General features: G+C 37.5%; 1 protein-coding gene across 1 annotated transcript in view; it reads right to left on the bottom strand.

The window, feature by feature from the left end:
- Positions 1-21,674, bottom strand: part of LOC110151119 (EGF-like and EMI domain-containing protein 1) — a 525,391-nt gene that overhangs the window by 99,186 nt on the left and 404,531 nt on the right. The window contains exon 5 of the mRNA XM_070466463.1: positions 19,803-19,925. Coding sequence (XP_070322564.1) covers positions 19,803-19,925 — 123 coding nt within the window. The remainder of the gene's footprint in view (positions 1-19,802; positions 19,926-21,674) is intronic.

Consider the following 21,674-nt stretch of genomic DNA (forward strand, 5'->3'; position numbering starts at 1 on the left):
ATTATAATCATATTTCATATTGCCTGTCTGCCAGAGAGGAGGAAAATATGGATTATATTTCCTGAACCAAGATTTGGTACACATTAACTAAAATATATATTTTTCATATAAAATTTATTTAAATAATAACTGTTACAAATAAATAAACATTTAGTAATGCCCTTGATGCTGAAGCTGAAGCTTCAATACTTTCGTCACCTTATACGAAGAGTCAATTCTTTGGAAAAAACCGTGATGCTGGGAAAGATTGAGGGCAGGAGGAGAAAGAGGTGACAGAGGATGAGATGGTTGGATGACATCACCAACTCAGCAGACATGAGTTTGAGTAAACTTAGATAGTGAAGGACAGGGAAGCCTGGTGTGTTCCTGTCCATGAGGTCACAAAGAGTTGGTTACAACTTAGCAACTGAACAACAAATGCCCTTAATAAATTGCTTTCATTAAAGTGAATAAACTCATTAAATCAGGATATTCATAGAAAATTTGGCTAATGTCTTCATTTGTGTAAAAAAAAAAAGAATGCCTGAAGTAGTTCCAAATTACAAATCATCTGATGGATATTCCAAAATGATCCTAAATTATTTTCCTCTAGCTTTAGAAAAACAGTAATGATCTTGATATAAAAATAAATCCCCAAATCATCCTGAAAGGGTGTCATCAACCTGAAAGAGAGTGTTTCTAACTCCCTTCGTATTGAAAATAGCAAATTAAAATTAGCACTAACTGAGCAACAAAATTTTAAAAAGGGATATTGCGGATTTGGTCATAGAGAACGCCATGAGCATAAGTGGGAGTGAGTCATATACAGTCTAATTTGAAAAGTCCAGGTGCTGCTTGGCATATAGAGATATTGTATAAGCTAGTGTTTGAAATTTTAAGTTACAGTAATAGCCCAGACTCAATATCCAAAAAAGCAAACAGATAAATCAAAGTGAAAAACAAGTTAGGTAATTATTACCTTTCATAGTAAGGCAGGGTAGCACTTTACTTCCAAGGAAACTAGATTGCCTCTGCAGGGCAGGTAAAACTGTCATTGACAGAATTGTACCCAAGAGCCCAGGATGTTAATTTATCTCATTTCATCCTCTCGTCTCATCCAGGATAAGGCAGTCATTAGGGATGAAACAATGAGGACAGCCAATGAAAGCCAGAAGAGAAATGATTTCAAATATATGTTTGTGACTTTGTCCTAATCTGGTCTAATAATTCTTTGGGAATTTAAAATTATTTTGGATAAATGATCAGAACTCTAAAATAAATAGATTCAAGAGTTAGACATTTGCGATTTAAAAACTAAGATTTATGAACAAAAGTAAATTATTGTTCATTCTAATTCTATAATTCCAAATCTTAATACCGGATCCAAAATGACCTCAATGGCTCAACCAACATACTAATAGCTGAATATGTGGCTGAGCTTAATGCCAAAAGTATACAGAAATGGTGTCTGATGTCTAAGTTGTACAATCAAGAATGAATATTAGCTAAAGTTCCATTAATATGTGTAGCAGAGAAGGATAACTGGTAGTAGGTGTATTAAGTCTCTTTCTGTATTTTTGTTGTTAAATCCTCTATGAGTCCTAATCATCTAGTAATTATGGTTTGGATTTCCTTTCCTTGTAGTTAATAATAATAAAAATTTGCTTCTGTGTTTTGAATTTAATAATGTATATTTTCTCAGTTTTTCTCTGAATATTTTTACTGGATGGAAAACAGTGAAATTTAAGGAAACTTAATAGTGCCATTTTGAAAAGGCTTTATTTTCATTAAAAATATTATAAGCTCAAGGTAAAAAATAATAAATAGTATAGAGGAGAAACAATTGAAAATAAAACTTCTTTCATTTCTACTGTCGTCACCTCCTCTCTCAGATCATGAAGCCATATTCCTAATAATTTGCTGCAAATTAATTCACATGTTTCCAATACCTAGACACACACATACACTTGCATACATATACACAAGGATTAATACAAGGCAGAATACATTTCATTGCAACAAAGATAACTGTTATTCTTTTTGATGATTATCTCATGTTTTAATCTAATATCTTTTACCAAGGTAGGAAAGTCTTGCAAAGTGAATATTCGGTAAATAGGTCTGAGACCCAAAGGATAGCCTCCCCAGATAGAGTAGTCAATTAAAAGACAATTGCATGTGTTGAATTTGCTCACTGTTGGTCCTTTCTGTGAATATTAGATGGGGCAAAAACTCTGGTCTTTTTATTTTATAACATATAGTTAACTGGGTAAGCATTGAGTGAGCATGGTGTCATTTGTAATACATTTATGCTTTAACAAGCTATGGGATCTTTTTCTTTTAATCAACTATTTCTTTTCATGCAGAATCACTTAGTTGGCATTTTCAATGAACTACATATTTGAGGAGATGAATACACATCTTTACTTTGAAAATAAGAACAAAATTCAATTTTGTTTGTTAAATTACTCTAAATAGCAATTTAACTGGATTTTTAAAAAATAATTGAGCCTCCTGTCCCTTCAGCTAGTCTTTTAATATTAAACAACCCCACTAACATTTGGCAGATAATCATGCCTAAAGTAGAGCTTCAAATTGGGCTGTTAATGAGAATGCTGGTGGATTTGAGCTTTTTGCAAAATCTATTATGGATTGTTTTAAAACTTTATTAAGGGTCTATCAGATGGGTCCATAAAATACAGGGATGTTTCAATATAGAATGTGACTTTTATTAGTCCTCTCATGATAAATGACATCGATTTGATTCGAGATGGCAATAAAAAATATATAGCCTGTTCTAGGGAACTCCATTTCCCAGATCTGGAGATTTGTAATTAGTAGGCAAAGAATTTAAATCACATAGCAGATGATGTAAGACAAAGCAAGATTTACCTTACCAAACATTTCCATAGAAAGTCAAATCTCTCCAGCCTGGCAGATATGATATTCCTCCAAATATTTCTTGCAAGCACATCCAAGGATTACACATACTCATTCATCATGCTTAAGATTAAGAATGAGATGACCATTTATGGACTTCCCAGGTGGCTCAGTGGGTAAAGAATCCACCTGCAAATGCAGGAGACGCAGGAGACAGGAGTTCAACCCCTGAGTCAGGAAGATCCTCTGGAGAAGGGCATGGCAACCCACTCCATTATTCTTGCCTGGAGAATCTCACGGACAGAAGATCCTGGAGGGCTTCAGTTCATAGTGTCACAAACAATTGGACATGACTGAAGTGACTGAGCATGTATACAACATCCATTTATAGATAGTAAATAGACAAGCTTGCTCAAAAATAAAAATACAAGAAAATGTTTTCACATTATCTTTAAGACATCTGAAAAAATGAAGCTTAATGCCTTACTATGATTTAGAATACGTTCAAGCCAATTTTAAAGCTGAAACTCCAATGCTTTGGCCACCTGATGTGAAGAACTGACTCATTTGAAAAGACCCTGATTCTGGGAAAGAGTGAAGATGGTAGGAAAAGGGGATGGCAGAGGATGAGATGGTTGGATGGCATCACTGACTCAATGGACATGAGTTTGAGTAAATTCCGGGAGTTGGTGATGGACAGGGAGGCCTAGCCTGCTGCAGTCCATGGGGTTGCAAAGAATCGGACACGACTGAGCGACTGAACTGAACTGAACTGAAGAATAACTTTTACAACATCGTTTGTCAAAAAACCACTTCCTTAACAAAAAGTTGTATGGAAGTCTATAAAGTCTAGTTAAGAACGGCAAGTTATCCAAAGATAAACCACAAGCCAGTATCCCAATTGATTTGCAGACATTTGATTAAGATAAGGTAAAATGAAGTAAATGATAATCTTGACAGCTGATCATCAACACTGGCAAAAAGACAAGTGTGAGAGCAGTGCAGAGGAACCTTTTTTATTAACGCAACAGTTAACTGTAACCTTTCCACTTCGACTCTTCCACCAGGGAGTTACACCCAAGAAAGTGTCATCTGGCAAATATCAGCTAGCAAGCCTCTGGAGACTTCTCTCAGGTTGACACTGCTGGGATGGCTTTCTTTCAATCCAAGGACAGGTCTTATCTCTTCATTCTATTTTCTTAAGGCAGGTAAATATGTAAAATCAGAAAATAACATAATGATTTGAACTATATTTTATGCAGCATGATAATAATTAGCCAAGCCAAAATCGGAGTTGTTTGTCAAGCAAGGAGACTGTATTAGTCACCTTTTTGGGGGTAATTAAAAAAACAAGCAAAATCTCAGGCATGTATCCAGACCTTTTCTTCTTTTAGTGGTCTATAGGTTGGCCGTGGTTCCACTCAGCTCTGGGACCTTACCCTGGGACCCAGATGAAAGAATAGCCTCTGCTTTGCAAATAAAAATCATCTATACCAGTTTTCTAGATTCTATTTACATGCTGGGAGGAATTGGGAGATTGGGATAGATACATATACACTATGGATACTATGTACAAAATAAACAAATGCGAAGAGCTGACTCATTGGAAAAGACCCTGATGCTTAGAAGGATGGAGGGCAAGAGGAGAAGCGGGTGGCAGAGGATGAAATGGTTCGATGACATCATGGATTCAATAGACATGAGTCTGAGCAAACTCCAGGAGATAGTGAAGGACAGGAAGGCCTGGTGTGCTGCCATTCATGGGGTCACAAAGAGTCAGACACAACTTAGCGACTGAACAACAGCAAGAACAAAATAGACAACTAATGAGAACATACTGTATAGCTCAGGAAGCCCTCCTTAACACTCCAGTGACCTGGGAAGGAAGTCCAAGAGGGAGGGAATATATGTATATGTATGGATGACTCATTTTGCCATACAGTAGAAACTAACACAACATTGTAAAGCAACTATATGAAATAAAATTAATTTTTAAAAAAAGAGTATCCTTTGTGCGGGACTCAGTTTCTATAGGGCAGAGGGCAATGATGCAAGAGGCCTTGCTGAACTGCACAGTCACATTAAAACCCTGCTCAGAACCGGCATTGTATCATTTCCACTCAAACACAATTGGCACCAGCAAGTCACATGATCAAGCTCTCAATGAGCAGGGGGAGCATCTTTGCCTTCAGGGGAGTGACATGTATTTATAGCACCTGTATGGTGTAGGATGAGCATGGTTGGGAATTGTGCTGATTGTTGATTCATTATTCCCAAGCTCCAAACGTACTTTTTGTCCTCTCTGTGAAAATGGATCTGGGCCTTTTGAATGGTTTTCTTTCCTGAGCAGACATGATGTTAAGCTTGGCCACTCGAGGGCGCTGGAGAGACAGGGTAAAGAGGGTTTATTCCTTCCTGGGGGCAGCTCTCTCTGGAGATGCAGCTTCTCCACCGCCTGGCTCCCTTAGCACAAGTCCTCACCAGCATCTGGCTTTTGCAGGGTGCAGGCTCTCCTATCGCTCGGTTTTGTGCTGAAGGCTGTTTGCCCAGCATCACACTTCTGCAGCACAGGCAGCTTCTCTAGCACTAGGATGCTGCATTCGTCCACAGCTCTGCCAATGCAGGCAGCTTCTTCAGCTCCAGCTCCTGCCCTGACTGGTGGTCAGCAGTCCCCAACACCCAGCACTTCCCCTGACACACACTTTGGGTGACAGTGTAGAGAAGAGACACCTCTTCAAGAAGAGTTTTCTCTAGCAGTTTTTTCTTTCTTCAGGCAAGTTCCAAAGGTCATACTTCCAGCAAGTTCCACAGCAGTGGCCTCTCTGCCATCCAGGGAGCCAGGAACACACCCTCTCCAACAATGTCTGGATCTCAGTCTTGGGGAGTCTCTTCCACGGGTATTCTTTTTAGCTCTGGGGTAGTAGTTGTAATCCTTTATTCTTTAAAGTTCTCTATTATTTCTCAGTGACCAAATTCTTCGTACTCCAACCTTCTGTTAATAATTTTTTGTATCAACCTTCTCATGTTAAATTACTGTGTGGTGTCTTTCTCTCCTAATTAGACCCTTTCTTACTGACCAGATCCTCTTCATGCTAATCTCCTGTTATGGTTAACAGTTCTTTGTATTAAACTCCTCATGTTCCAATTTCTGTTTTCTGTCTCTTGTAATTGGACCCGGGCTGATATAGGAACCATATTATAATCTGTCACAGAAATCTAACAAATGGGATTGAAGTGACGTGAAAGTGTTTTACAGATGAGGAAATGGAAGCCCATAGAAGGGAAGGTATACATTCTGAGTAGGGGGATGTGAGGTGGTCACTAAAGTGGTTTCCTAATGTCCACATCAGCGATCATCAATTACTCATGTGGGCAACAAGGGAAAATCTCTACTGATACTGGAGAGCACCACTTGTGAAAATGAATGGAAACGTACATAGCTATAGCTAAAGAAAAAAATGCTGGCTGGAGGGCTGTCTGCAATGCTGTGTATGTTACACTGAAACGTGTAGCTATCCTAGAGATCCATTTTTCTGCTAATTTAAGAACTATGACCCATATTGTTATACATTTCCTGTTATAAATAAGATGATATAATTTACACTCATATTATGCCTGTGTTTTTGTTTCTTAAGAACTTTTTTTAATTTGAGCTAACATTCTTTTCTGTTTGTTTGCTAACTTGTTTGTATATAAAGAGTCTTTTAAAAAAATGTTGTTGCTCACTCTTTGCAAACCATCTGGCAATTCCAACTCCAATGACAAAGGAAAACAGTGACTAAACTAAAAGGAACAAAAGTAAAGGCAGGTCAACTCTTCAAAGAGAGCACTTATTTGCAACCAGACTTGAGCAGTGCTAAATAGTGTGCCCAACAACATAATTAATAATAACATTCAGAGGTAGTTTTCATCTTTAATCTTATTTCTCATTAATTTGAAATTGGCTTAACTTAGGATTTAATGAAGAAAATTAGGAATCAGCATAAAGAAATACTAGTTCCATAATGAAGATGATAAGCAGGCTCTGCCAGATGGCAATATCAAAACACACGGCAGGTCATACACAGAAATCAAGCACTGATTTTCAAATAAGATATGAGGGGGGAAAAAGGACTGAAATTTTCTCACTATAGTATACATTTTTATACAGATTTGCTAATAAATCTGGTTTATATGTGATATCTCTGTTCAGTATTTTTTCTATTATATTGCAAGTGGCATTTCTGCTATCAATAATTTATTCTGTATTACTTAACACCTTATTTACAAAGTTTGGTACTCCATTTCAGTGATCTTCCTACCATTTCCATGTACACTTGTCTTTCCATTTCATTGTATATATTTTGGCCAGAATAACTTTCAGAAATCACAGTTTCATACCCTTATTGTTCTACTCAAATATGTCCCATTGAAAAACATACTTCTTCCCATGTATCTATAGAATAGTTCTTGAACTGAAGCCATTTGCTCTTTAGCTGAAGAAGTTATTCTTGAATATATTCCCTGAATATACTCTGCCCCATCCAGCAGTTCTATATCTGGAAGAACAATTAATCTATATCATGAAAGTGAAAGTGTTAGTCACTCAGTCGTGACCCACTCTTTGCCACTCATGCACTGTAGCCTACCAGACTCCTCAGTCCATGGGATTCTCCAGGCAAGAACACTGGAGTGGGTTGCGTTCCTTTCTTTGGGGCATTTCCCAACCTAGGTATCAAACCTAGGTCTTCTGCATTGCAGGCAGATTCTTTATCATCCGAGCCACCAGGAAAACCCAATCTATATCATGGAATTAAACAATTTCTCAAAATGCATTCTATAAAATACTACATCCTTGAAATATAAATATTTCACTTTTAAAGACTTCCAAACATGTTTTCCCAACATGTTTGGGAAACCTGGGTTAAACAAAGTTAAATGATTCCTCTTTTGCCTGATTTTCCTTAAGGGAGTATTGGCATCAGTGTTCCTCAAAATTATTTGACCATGGATCTCTTTTCATGAAGCCAATTGTTTGATGTGTATCTATCCATACGCATACCCATATAAATGCATATATTTCTAAGTCTTATCTAAAAGAAAAATAAATACATTAAAAGCTTCAGAAAAATTACACACAGACTGACCATATAACCTGTAGTCCCATTCCTATGTATATACCCAAGAGAAATGAAAATATGTACATGCAAAAGCTTGCACATCAATATTGATAGTAGTAGTATTCATAATAGCCCAAAGGTGGAGACAACTCATATGTCCATCAAATGACAAATGGATTTTAAAAATGTGGTAAAACTGAATGGAATATTATTCCATAAAATAGAATATCATTTAGCCTCAAAATGGACATTCTGACACATAATTTGTATGAAAGAAGCCAGTCACAAAAAGCCACATAGTATATGATTACATTCACATAAAAGTCCAGAATTGAGAAATCTATAGAGACAGAAAGTAGGTTTGTGGGTGCTTAGGTTTAGAGGGGAATAAAGGAGAGATAGGAACGTGATACTAAATGCTACAGGTTTTCTTTTTAAGGTGATAGGAATGTTCTAATATCAACTGTGGTAATAACTGTGTATATTTTTCAATGTATTAGACACTACGAATGGTACATTTCCCAAAGATTAATTAGAAGGTATGTGAATTACATTTCAATGAAATTGGCTTTTAAGAAAAGATTATTATACTGTATAAAGTGCTACACAAATGTAATATATCACTATTATGACCTTTTATCTTTCTATGCGAAACAAATGTCATCATTGTTAACAATAATAAGAAAAAAGAGAAGTTTTTAAAATATTGAGAAGGGCAGGTATCACACCATTTGGTAACCCTTCCTATGGCCTATTTTAATTAGCGAGGGCTTAACAATTATTTAACAAGTGAACTGAAAGAAAAGCTAACAAAAGGTTTTCTTCTCAGGGTGGTCTACTATGACAGAATCACTTGCCCTGAGACCCTGTTAGAAATGCCGATTATCAGGCTGATCTCACACCTGCTGAAACAGAATCTGCATTTTAGCAAGATCTAAAGTCATTCCTGGTGGCTCAGATGGTAAAGAATTTGCCAGCAATGAAGGAGACCTGGGTTCAATCCCTGGGTCAGAAAGATCTGCTGGAGAAGGGAGTGGCTCCCCACTCCAGTATTCTTGCCTGGAGAATCCCATGACAGAGGAACCTGGCGAGCCATAGTCTATGAAGTTGAAGAGTTGGACACGACTGAGCGACTGACTAAGCACGCAGAGTGATTCCTATACGCATTTCAGGTCTTACTGACCTGCAGTATCTTCTCATCCTTGAGAACACCAGACTTTTACATAGCTATTTTGCTTTCTCATGCCTTAAGGCTTTTAATAGGGATTAAATCAGCTCACTTTTAATAAGGACAATGTCTAATGAATTATAATTAACCTAATTTTCTCAGCTGTGGTTTTAATATGTTTCTAGTACTCAGTCAAGCCTCCAAAATGTGATGATTGTTTAAAACAGCAGAAATCCTATAAAAACCAATAGATGACTTGTTCAGGTCTTTTGGTCCCTTGAATTTTACAGTCATGCCATCTTTTATGATCACTGATTTAAATGCAAAAGATGATAGTTACCTTGTTCAAAGATACGTAACAAATTGTTTTTAAACCAGCTTATTTTCTCGTGAGTGAAAAGCAATTTATAATCACCTTTTTTTCCTAGTTTGTCAACATTTTTTGATTAATTAGCAAGGGTCATTTTGGTCATGCTCAAAATATATTAAATATACATGAAACAGAGAAAAGATTTTTTTTTTTTTTAGAACTCTGCTGAAGAGTTTGTGCTATTGCTGGGAATACTGTAAGACTTGAAGTGCCCCATATCTGTAAGCTTGTTAGAATTTAGAGAAATTTATAACTAAGAAGCAGGTACTTAATTATAGCATGATGGTGGTGGATGTTTAGTCACTCAGTCATGTCTGACTCTGCGAAGTTTTGGACTGTAGCCCACCAGACTCTTCTGTCCATGAGATTTCCCAGGCAGGAATAGTGGAGTGGGTTGCCATTTCCTTCTCCGGGAGATCTTCCCGACCCTGGGATCGACTCTGTATTGTGTATATTCTCCTGCATTGCAAGTGGATGCTTCACTGCTGAACCACCAGGGAAGCCCTAATTACAGAATAAATATACATATAAAATGCACTCCTTTCAAGGATTATTCTCATTTCTCCTCCTTCCTGCTCCTGACCTTTTATACCCACACAGACAGGGGAGCCGTAGGAGGCTGGATTCTGTGGTTCTCCATCCCAACCCAGAAACGGGGGTCAGCAGGACCCAGTGACAAATTTGAACCAACCAAGGCTAATTCCCTTCCCCACCACAGGTGTGTGCTAGGGAAGTGAAGGTCTCCTATGACAAGCAGGACCACTCAGCACTGTCAGATTGTCTATTACTGGAGAGTTATCAATAGGTTTTAGAAAAATCTAGCTGCCTTTCTCAGTCTGCAAGACAGACTGCAAATAACAATTTATGATCAATTATCCTGAGTATTCAGAAAAACAATCACAGAACCATAAGCTTTCATATATAATGCCAGAGGTTCATCAAACCCCTTTTAACAAAGATAATACTGAGAATTAGAAAAATTCTCAGATATGATTCTTTTAAATATATCTACTACCTGTGGGGAATGGTAAAATATATGAATGTTGATGTTTGTAATAGTATGGCACACTCTGCATATTTACAGTATTTCCTATTCTTAGGCATGTACTGTTACCAGTGAAACACTTGTATAGAAGATATAAAGTAAAAATGCAAATAAATATGCATCTTTCATGTGCTTGGTTTTTACTGGTGATGCATGTGGAATTACCATCAACTGTATCCACAATAAATAAAATGAATGATGTCTTTTTATATTGATATTACCTGTATTCAAGGAAGTGTATACTAGGTCTATGAATAAATGAAGAACTAGAATAAATAATAAAAACAAACAGTTTGAATTTATGAATTAAAGCATACATTTTTTTCCAGAAATCAGTGGTTTCAATTCTCTCTATGAGGTCCTATAGTGAGGAAATTCTGATCTTTAGAGGGTCACTGAAAATAGACACATGAAAGCCAATAGCAAACTAGCTATCAGTTTTAACTGGCTTATTTCCTGATTAAAAATGAAACACATATATATTCAGGATTCCTTCCATTATTTAGAAACTGATGCTTCCATGTTTTAGAAATCAATGAAGAATCTCTCTGAGCAAGAAAATCTTAAGAATTAGCTATCCATTACTATTTATGACAGTAACAGAAAATAATATGGGTCTTGAAAGGTAGGAACCAAACCTCCACATTTCACAGGTCTAAAAAGACCACTCTTTAGAATACAGGATCATATTCATCCTTTGGAGGGTGTGATTCCATATTGCAAAAAATATATAGAAAGAGGGAAAACAAAAATCTGAATTCAGGCAGGGTGCTTCAGTTGGGGATTTTTTTCTTAGAAACAAATGAAAAATGTAACAATATATTTTTTTCAGAAAGATCAGCTCATTTTTAAGAGGATCAAATAGAGAAACTCAAAATAACTGTGAATGAAACTAAAAGCTTTTATTCTTAAGAATAATAAATTTATATTATGTTTCTTGATAAACAGTAAAATTTAAGGAACATGAGCCAAACTCTGGAAGGCCCTTGCTGCCCACTATTCCCAGACACTCCCATACAGACATTTGACCTGATTGGCTGTTCAGTTTCATCATTTTTGCAAGTGGCAGGAGCTATTGAGACAGTAGGTTTGCCATAGCTTTTTTGTCTTGGCATATTACCAACAAGAAGCCCCTGTAAGCAATGTCTTGCTTATTAGCCTCATACTTTGGGGTCTTCTCTTTTTCCAGTGTCCCTCCTTTGGCATCACCTATAGGAAAGAAAATGTTAGTTGTTCAATCATGTCCAACTGTGTGACACCATGGACTGTAGCTCACCAGGCTCTTCCATCCATGTGATTTTCCAGGCAGGAATATTTGGAGTGGGTTGCCATTTCCTTCTCTAGGGGGTCTTCCTGACTCAGGGATCAAACCCAGGTCTCCGGCATTGCAGGCAGACTCTTTACCATCTGAGCCACCAGGGAAGCCCCACCTATTATAAGAACCACACCATAGATCCGCGCCTCTAATGAAATTTGAGTAGTGGGCCAGCTCCTCTTGGAGAATCTGTATCAGTTATGGTTTCTTCCAGCTTCTTTCACTTCCAAATACACTTTTGACTGTAATATGTATTAGCTGAAAGCTGAGGTGTTGAAATGATTACTCTGAATTACTAGGGGAGAAATGATGGGCTTTAGTTAAAAGATTAACTTCAAAAGAGATAAAGTGGATTTCCATTTTCATAGGAGAGTTTCAGGCTTGAATTATATGTGCTTTCTCTCTAGATGAAGAGATGCAGATACTTAAGAAAACATCCAGAGCTTCTACAAAGAATGATCGTGGTGTGGCAGTGGCAGCTTTGCTGTTCAAATCTCAGATGCCTCCCAGTGTCAGACAAGAAGGAAGGGAGACAGCAGGACGAGTAGTACGATGCAGTACTCTGATCGGAATTTTTTTTAAGGAAATTAAAGAAGTGGAAGGAGTGTGGTTCAGTCCCAGGACTGAATGATTCGTGCCTGTCCCTGCTCCCTGATCCTCTGGGAGGGAGAGGCTACCCACTCCAGTATTCTTGGGCTTCCCTTGTAACTCAGCTGGTAAAGGATCGGCCTGCAATGTGAGAGACCTGGGCTCAGTCCCAGGGTTGGAAAGATTCCCTGGAGAAGGGAAACGGTATCCACTCCAGTATTCTGGCCTGGAGAATCCCATGGACTAAGTCCACGGGGTCACAAAGAGTTGGACCCGACTGAGCGACTTTCACTTTCACTGTTCCCTGTGGCCCCTTTTGATTTAACAGTGGGTTATCTCATTCTCTGGCTAATTCCCATAGCATTTTCCTTGTGCCTGCACATAGCTACTCCTGCTATCTTATACTATCTTATACGCATCTCCTTTATTAAGCTGGAAGCTCCTTGGTGAGAGAAAGATAACCGCCTCATACATATTTTTATATTCAGGAACATATAGCATAGGAGGAAATATTTTTTTAATGAGGGAAAAATGAAAAAAAAATTTGACCACATATTATGTAGTAGGCTAATGCAAGGTGTTAGTATATAAAAAGATACGTTAACAAATGGGTATTCTCTGCTTGACTTTTGAATTAATTGCGATTTAATCCAAAATAGGTGGAGGTAGACAAAATAGCAACTTGATTTTTGTTAAAGTGGAACCTGGAAAAAGGATTTAGAAGTTTCCTAAAGATGTATGCAGAATTAGGCAAATGCTCAGAGCTGGTTACAAGTGTAACTGGAAAACTTACGTCTTCCCGATCTGGGGGTCCTGACCTAATTAAATGTGCATCAGAGAAGACCAGCATGGCCATTTCCTGAAGGCCTTTTGCAGATCCTAAAGAGGAGACAGGAAGGTGCACTGAATTCTGTATTCCTTTCCCCAAACTCCCCCGAGAGGGAAGTAACTCCTTCCCTGGGAAGAAGGGAATGAGTGATCTCAGAACTGATAACATCCCTCTTCTTGTGGTCATGAAGTAGGGGAAAGGAGCCTTATCACCAACCAAGTTGTTTGCCTACAACATCTCATTTAATCTCTCAGTTCATATCAGGTTAAATATTGTTACTTTGGTTTGATAGGTGAAGAAAGGACAGCCTGTGGATATTAAGTAACTTCCCCTAAATCTCATAGTTAGTGAATGTCAGATTAAATATTCAAACCCAAAGTGTGTGTTTTGTTCAACATGGTCCACAGTGTATGGGCCGGACACATAATTTGTTAGATGGATGAATGGATGAAAGGAAAGATATTTGTATAGTTTTATGTTTCAAATATGATAAATCCCAAGAATTTTAAGTGATTCATAGTCTTTTTCAACATAATGAATTCCATATTATAAATGTGCTGATAAATTCAAAACAGACAAACTTTTAATATATGAGGATATGCTGTATGGGAATTTTCTCAAATTGTTCTTCATTTTATATCACTCCCCACCCCCCCGCCACTAGACTTGTCAGCGCAAGGAGGTCAGGGAGCTAGTATTACTATTTTTGTGCTGTGCTGTGCTTAGTCGCTCCGTCATGTCTGACTTTTTGCAAACCCATGGACTGTAGCCCACCAGGCTCCTCTGTCCATGGCGATTCTCCAGGCTAGAATACTGGAGCGGCTTGCCATGCCCTCCTCCAGGGGATCTTCCCAACCCAGGGATCGAACCCAGGTCTCCCTCATGCAGGCGGATTCTTTACCATCTGTGTATCTGTATATGCTCCCTAATATCAGCAGAAGTTCAAGAGGACCTTTATAAATGACTATTAAAAGAAGCAACACAGAAAAGTAAATAAATCCTTAATAATGATTTCTTCAAGTGAATTTTATGAACTCAAAAACTAAGATGTGTGTATTATGTATGTAGATAGATGGATAGATACATACAGGGATGGAAAGATAGATAGGCAGTATTTTTTCTTTAAGTGCCAACAGCTTCCAGTATTTGGTACAATGTTTTTAGTAACAGTATTTGGTACAATGTTTTTAGTAAATTGAGGAGGGCACAGAAATGCCCTATAAGTGTGTAAGGAATTAATATAATGGAGGCTTGAGGGACGATTCTGATTTGTTAAGTCTTTCTGAGCTAAGAAGAAAATAAAATTTAGGCTTAAACTTCAGCAGGAGGAATACAGATTACGCATAAGAAAAGCTTTCTTGCTAGACAGGCTTATCAAAACTGTGAAAAGGACACGCAGAACCTCCCTGATGGGAGATGTCTAATATCAGGATAAACAAGCAGATGGTTTAGATTTGGTGCTGCTTGGAGGTAAGGAGCAGACCTGGGTGAGCTCTCAGAGCATATGGTGTAATTACTCATGCGTATGTCCTTAGTCACTCAGTTGTGATCAACTCTTTGTGACCCATTGGACTATAGCCCACCAGCTCCTCTCCAGACAAGAATACTGGAGTGGGTTGCCATTTTCTTCTCCAGGGGATCTTCCCAACCCAGGGATCAAACCTGCATCTCCTGCATTTCCAGTGTCTCCTGCTTTGTAAGCAGATTCTTTACCCACTGAGTCAGCAGGGGCCATATCTCGATGCTTAATGATACTGAAACACTATGATGAAAGAAACCAAATTTTGCACTGATCTAGTACTCTTAAGATTACCCCCAACACGATGCTGAACCAATAAATGCTTATTGACCATAACTGGAAGAATGGCAATTGGAAAAAGGAGAGCTTGATTTTGGTCTTAGCTCTGTAAGTAAACCATCTGGGAATTGGAGGAAATCAGTTTCTTCAGGTTTTTATTTCTTTCCTCTGTAGATTGTAGCCTCTATGAGCCGAGGGTTTCTGGGCCTCCTGTAGCAATTAGACTCCATGGTTCTGATTAATCCGCTCTGTATGCAGTTCATACTGCCTATCAGTCTCACAGAGGGGAAATACGAAAGCTTGGTTTCCAGTATCACTTCATCTATCAATTAGCATTTTGAGAGTGTTCAAATCATTCAATTTCCTTGGGATTCCACCTATAAAAACTTTTGTTTTAGTCAAAAATTCTATAGTTCCATATATAATAACAGCTTGCTGAGATACATTGTTTATTCACACTATTTCTAATGTTTTTCAGAAAAAAGTTGGCTAAAATATTATCAAATTACTTTAAAATATTTGACTGTCAATTCATTAAACAATATACCTTTAGGTTCATTCATTTCTGCCAAATGGAAAGCTATATCCCAACCGTCCACTCAGTATTCATTATTTTTGTCAGTTCACTGATTACAATGTATAGCAATGTTAGTTACCATTAATTTAGAAAAAGTCCTTGACTCCATGGTACTACCATGCTGAGTCACACTAGTTACATTGCCATGCCAATAATTTAGATATTTCACATGGATAAATGTCAGGATTTTCAAGCTAAGATTTTGATTTGCCCTCTAAAAGTAAAAATGTGATTTGCCTTTTCAAATGAAACAGATCTGTTATCAGCAAATATTTACACAGACCTACTAATAACCAAATGGTTTAACTAGTCAGACTTTAAATGACAAACCCAGCATGATTAAAATTTGTACATAAGGAAACGAATAAGAGGTGTACTGACTATGTCTGTATGCATTTCTGACTGGTTCGATATGTACTCTTTCATCTATTCATTCATTCAGTAAGCATTTATGGAATTCTGGTAGGCACTAGACACCTGTGATGTGGTTATGAAAAAGTGATAAGACATGGCTCTTACCTAGGAGATAGTCCTGATCTTGTAAGTAATTCTAGATAGTCTAAATGTTTAAACAAATACAGTGCTCTGTGAGAAGTTTTATATGGGAAGCATAGGCAGCAGGAAAGAAAAGAGAGTCTAACTTGTAGCCTGGAAATAAGAAGCAATAGTTTTAGATTCCCACACAAGGACCATAGAAATTAGCATCAGACACAGGATATAGAATAGCTATGTGCAAAATATCAAAAGGATACAAGTATAAAAACTGAACATACAACATAAAGGAACTTGCTTATTTGAGAAAAATGAGACTTCTTAAGATATAAAGTTAAATTGTTGATATTTGAAACTCAATAAGACTGAGCATATGTAGTAAAGAGAGAAAAGAAAATAGAATATATGAAAGCAGCATGTGAGATAGAATAAGGTCCAGCATATGTACAATCAGAGTAACAGAAGAAGACATTTAGCAGTATCCTGGCCTCAACCCAATAGATGCCAATAGTACTCCTTCCCCTCAGTTGTGAAAATCAATGTCTTCAGACATTGCCAAATGTCTCTGAGGGACAAAATTCCTCCATTTGAGAACCACTGCCATAAAAAGAAAATGAGAAACACAAACTACTGGCCTATTTCACTCATGGTTATAGATGCAAATATGATAAAATTATAGCAAATTTGATTTAATAGCAAATAAAATGACAAAATCGATTTTTTCCTGAAATGCAAAGATGGTCACATTTTTGAAAAGCCTTAAATATCTTACCCAACATTAACAATTTTAAAGAAGAAAAATTTATGTCCTTCATATATATATATATATATATATTCTCACAATGTTCAGTGACATGCAGTTATTTGTACATTTAATTTACACATTATAATAATCTACCTGCAGAATGAGTTAGAAACTGTGTTTTAGGTTCATTGCTATGCTTGAAAGAAGGGGATACTCATGTACCTGAGATAATCAGAAGACTTCTCCACAAGTTTATAGCTCTTTAGAGAAAAGGTTAAGGAATAAGATCAGCCATTTATAAATGCTTCAATTCCATTGAAAGGGTAGACTCTAGATGTATTTTAATGCTACAATAAATGTCTGCTAAAATTCTGATCTGTATTTTAAAAAGCAATTCAAATAGTTAAATACAATTTATATAAATGCAAAGAAAAAGTCTCTTTAAGTGATTGTTTATATCTTCAGCATTCAACACAATAGCCTTTGAAACCAACCAACCTTTACCGTTAACATCAAGTAAATGCATATGAATGACTCACTAGTGCCCTCACATGAATGGAATGCCCATTTGCAATGGCTTTAGGATAGATTTAATTTCAAAGCAACCTCTATTATTTTTATTAAATTACGTATATAAACAAATCTGAGATCACTGCATGTTCAAAAATCCACCATAATGAATCATTAACATCACTATATATATCAAATGGTCATTCAAAGAAATGAATAAGAAAAGATGCTAGGAAGTATGGGACTGAGAGAGGTAGTTCTTTATTGGCAAGTTGCTCCATCCCACACCATCAACCCCAGTTCGACATCTCAGTAAATAGGAAGTCAGTGTTAATTCAGTGTCAAACTCTTAATCCTCACAAATAACCCACGTTACTCTTATATACTGTGCAGAAATGAACATCAGTTATATGAAAGCATGGAAATCACTTCTCTAAATGTTATGTATATGGAGAGTGACTGATTTCAATTAAAACATGAGATATAATTGCATATAAATAAATTAGTGGATATAATGTTTAACATGCCTTACCAGACTAATAGTTGCTATAAAAATAACAACAATAATTGCCAAACGTAACAGCTAATTGTTCTACTGGCATTTCAAATGTATCATAATAATGATCATGTTGATAATAATAATACTCAGCCAAAAAGAAACAAAGAGTTCACTGCTTGTCAGGAAGTGGAGAGGGTTGTCAAAATAATATTCTCATCAGGCAGATCATGCTAACTTCAGTGGGCATTAGCCTACCTATCATTTGGACACTATGAGGTGCTTGACCCCTCTGGTTCTCTGATATTGAATCCATACTGAAAACATCATAGCAGCCTCATCAGAAATAAAGATGATCTCACTTGAATGAAAGAGGACCTGGTTGAATTTAGGATTTGCCTTTATAAATGCACACCTTTACAGGCAGAGGACCATGCCTGGAATGAAACTTGTCTCAGAAAGTTCCAGATGTAGTCACCCTCAAACATATGGTTGTCTACTTGCAGCCCATCCTGTTGCTATGTGCCAGAGATGATCCAGAAGAGAGTGCACTGCACTGCTTCCTGAGAATCTGAGAAATTCTCCAACCTACTCACATCCACAAATTGTCTTGTCTTGGCAAGTCCCAACAAACCCACAGCCCCAGTCTCAGACACCTTCAGTGGGATGACTTTTGTTTCTCTTGTTTTCGCCCATTAACTTACTCATACATGTCCCATTAGGAATTGACACTGTCAGGGGAAAAATTGAGTTTGATTTTGTAAGGTCAGTGGGGAAACCAAATAAATGTATTTCTATGTGATCTAAAGAAAAAGGCTGAATACATTAAATGCTCAAGCATTTAAATGGTAAAAATAGATAGGGAAAAAGTCAGAAAGGACAGTTAAAAAGCATGGTACAAGAGATTATTATATTTTGTGTATCTCTTTTTTTTGAGAAGAAGACATGGAAGTGATCTCTGGTCCCAATTACCTTCCCAATCTGGGAAACAATGTGGTCATAAATTAGGGTACAATTCATAGTTATCATTTGAATACCTACTATAGCCACTCACTGTGCTAAGTGCTTTAGATGCATTATCTTATTTAATTCCCACAGCAACTTTTGTGGTTTTAGGAGCTACCATTATCCTAAATTTTACAGATGAGGAAAGAGTCTTAGCAAGATTAAATAGCATGCCCAAGGTTACAGAAATTGTAAGTGACAGAGTTGAAACTAAAATCCAGGTCTCTTTGAATCCAATGCACTTAACCTCATTCTATAATGTCTTAAAACACTATTCTGTAAAGTTTTCGGCTTATGTTTCAATCTTTGCCTCTAATCAGTGAGCTCCTTCAGGGCAGAATTTATTTCTCATTAATTTTTATATCCCTAGAGCATGGAATAATGCCTGATACAGAGCAGCAACTCAATGACTGTCAAATGAACAAAATGATGAATTAATAAATAAAGGAAGGAGGGAATTAATTTTAAAAGGAGTCAGAAAATGGAAGTTTGTGGGGAAAAAGCTAATTCTATATCAAAAATACTGGTCCTGTGGTTGCTTTTGCATCTCTTTACTTCCATTGTAACAACACACGAGTATTTTATGATAAGCACCATTTTCACTTTAGAATTAAACAAAATGCTTTCACAAATATGTACTTTACCCAGGGATTTAAATGAATGATTGAAATTCCATAATCAGAACATGACACAGCCAAACCAGCGTATAATCATATGTTTCTTATAATAAGCTACTTGAAGTGTTCTTAGGGTTACAATTTTGTAATCTAGACATGAGAGGAAGATCTGTGCTCTTGACAACATTCAGCACAGGCATTTCAACTGGCTCTGGATCAAAGACATCGCCCTCTTTTGCATTACATAGATGTCCTCTCTTATCAGGAAGCGGACAGTCCCAACTGTTACCTCCACATCCTCTGCCATCTTCCTCCAGCTTCTGGCCAGCTTGACACTTGCAGTAATAACTGCCAATTGTATTACAGTATTGGTCCTGACAGCCACCATTGTCAGCGCTACATTCATTTATATCTGCAATTGAATATGCAAACAGAAATTAGCTTCCTATAGCTAGACACACAAAGAGACTTCAGTGGCTCTCCTAAAAATACACCATCACAGCATGACATCACTGTTTGACCTCAGATGAGATAAAATTATAATACATTATTTTAATTAACACACTCCAGTTTTAGCTAACACACTCCAGTTTTGGTGTAAAGAGAAAGACAGGTCATAATCTTTGGTATTTGATGTACTTTTGAACAGTGTCCTAAGGGCTTGTCTAAGTTTAGGGAATTTGGAGGCTTATGGTGCAGATCAAGAAATTTCACATTCGAATCATCATTTCAGGATGAGATTCAGAAGAGGAACTAGCAAGTTAGAACGCAAGGTCACTTATTTATCCACTAAATGTTTGGTTGCAGTCTTCTCAGATGAATAATTATTGAAGCACAAGCTGGAATCAAGATTGCTGGGAGAAATATCAATAACCACAGATATGCAGATGACACCACCCTTATGGCAGAAAGTGAAGAAGAACCAAGGAGCCTCTTTATGAAAGTGAAAGAGGAGAGTGAAAAAGTTGGCTTAAAGCTCAACATTCAGAAAACTAAGATCATGGCAACCGGGTCCATCACTTCATGGCAAATAGATGGGGAAACAATGGAAACAGTGGCTGACTTTATTTGTCTGGGCTCCAGAATCATTGGAGATGGTGATTGCAGCCATGAAATTAAAAGACGCTTACTCCTTAGAAGGAAAGTTATGATCAACCTAGACAGCATATTAAAAAGCAGGGACATTACTTTGCCAACAAAGGTCCGTCTAGTCAAGGGTATGGTTTTCCCAGTGGTCATGTATGGATGTGAGAGTTGGACTTTGAAGAAAGTTGAGTGCCAAAAAATTGATGCTTTTGAACTGTGGTGTTGGAGAAAACTCTTGTGAGTCCCTTGGATTGCAAGGAGATCCAACCAGTCCATCGTAAAGGAGATCAGTCCTAGGTGTTCATTGGAAGGACTGATGAAGCTGAAACTCCAATACTTTGGCCACCTGATGCAAAGAGCTGACACATTTGAAAAGACCCTGATGCTGGAAAAGACTGAGGGCAGGAGAAGAAGGGGATGACAGAGGAAGAGATGGTTGGATGGCATTACTGACTCAATGGACATGAGTTTGGGTAGGCTCCAGGAGTTGGTGATGGACAGGGAGACCTGGCGTGCTCTGGCTCATGGGGTCACAAAGAATCAGACACGACTGAGCGACTGAACCGAACTGAACTGAACCACTACATCTTTGGCATTGCACTAGACAGTGTAGGTGAAGGTAAAAGAGTAATTTCATGATTTCCAATGGCTCAAATCCAGCTGGGGTGGAGGACTAAACAGAAGTGTGATGTGGTTGTGTCCATATGCTGGGTATGTCCACAGCCTACTTCTTAACTTGTGGTCAGAAAGCATCCTTACAGATAGGGCTTGGTTGTATGTACACCCCAACCAGCTTCCAGTTGATAAGCATTCCAAGTTATCTGTAGGTTTGACAGTGAGTGGCCTGTTCTGCTCAAAGTAGCCACTTCTGTATGCTGACTTGTTGACAACGGTATTTGTTTTATGAGGTAATTGTGGCTGGAAGAGAGAGACGGGGGTGGGCAATGAGTTAAGTCAGGACCACCCAAAGTAGCTGACAAAGGAGAAGCAATGCCAAAAGGGAGATGAGTCTCCATAATGGTAGAATCAAGGCTGTGGAGCACTGATAACTAAAAAAAAAATGATGCAGAGTGGG

This window comes from Odocoileus virginianus, chromosome 4 (genome assembly GCF_023699985.2).
Source record: "Odocoileus virginianus isolate 20LAN1187 ecotype Illinois chromosome 4, Ovbor_1.2, whole genome shotgun sequence".
In the NCBI taxonomy this organism is placed as follows: domain Eukaryota; kingdom Metazoa; phylum Chordata; class Mammalia; order Artiodactyla; family Cervidae; genus Odocoileus; species Odocoileus virginianus.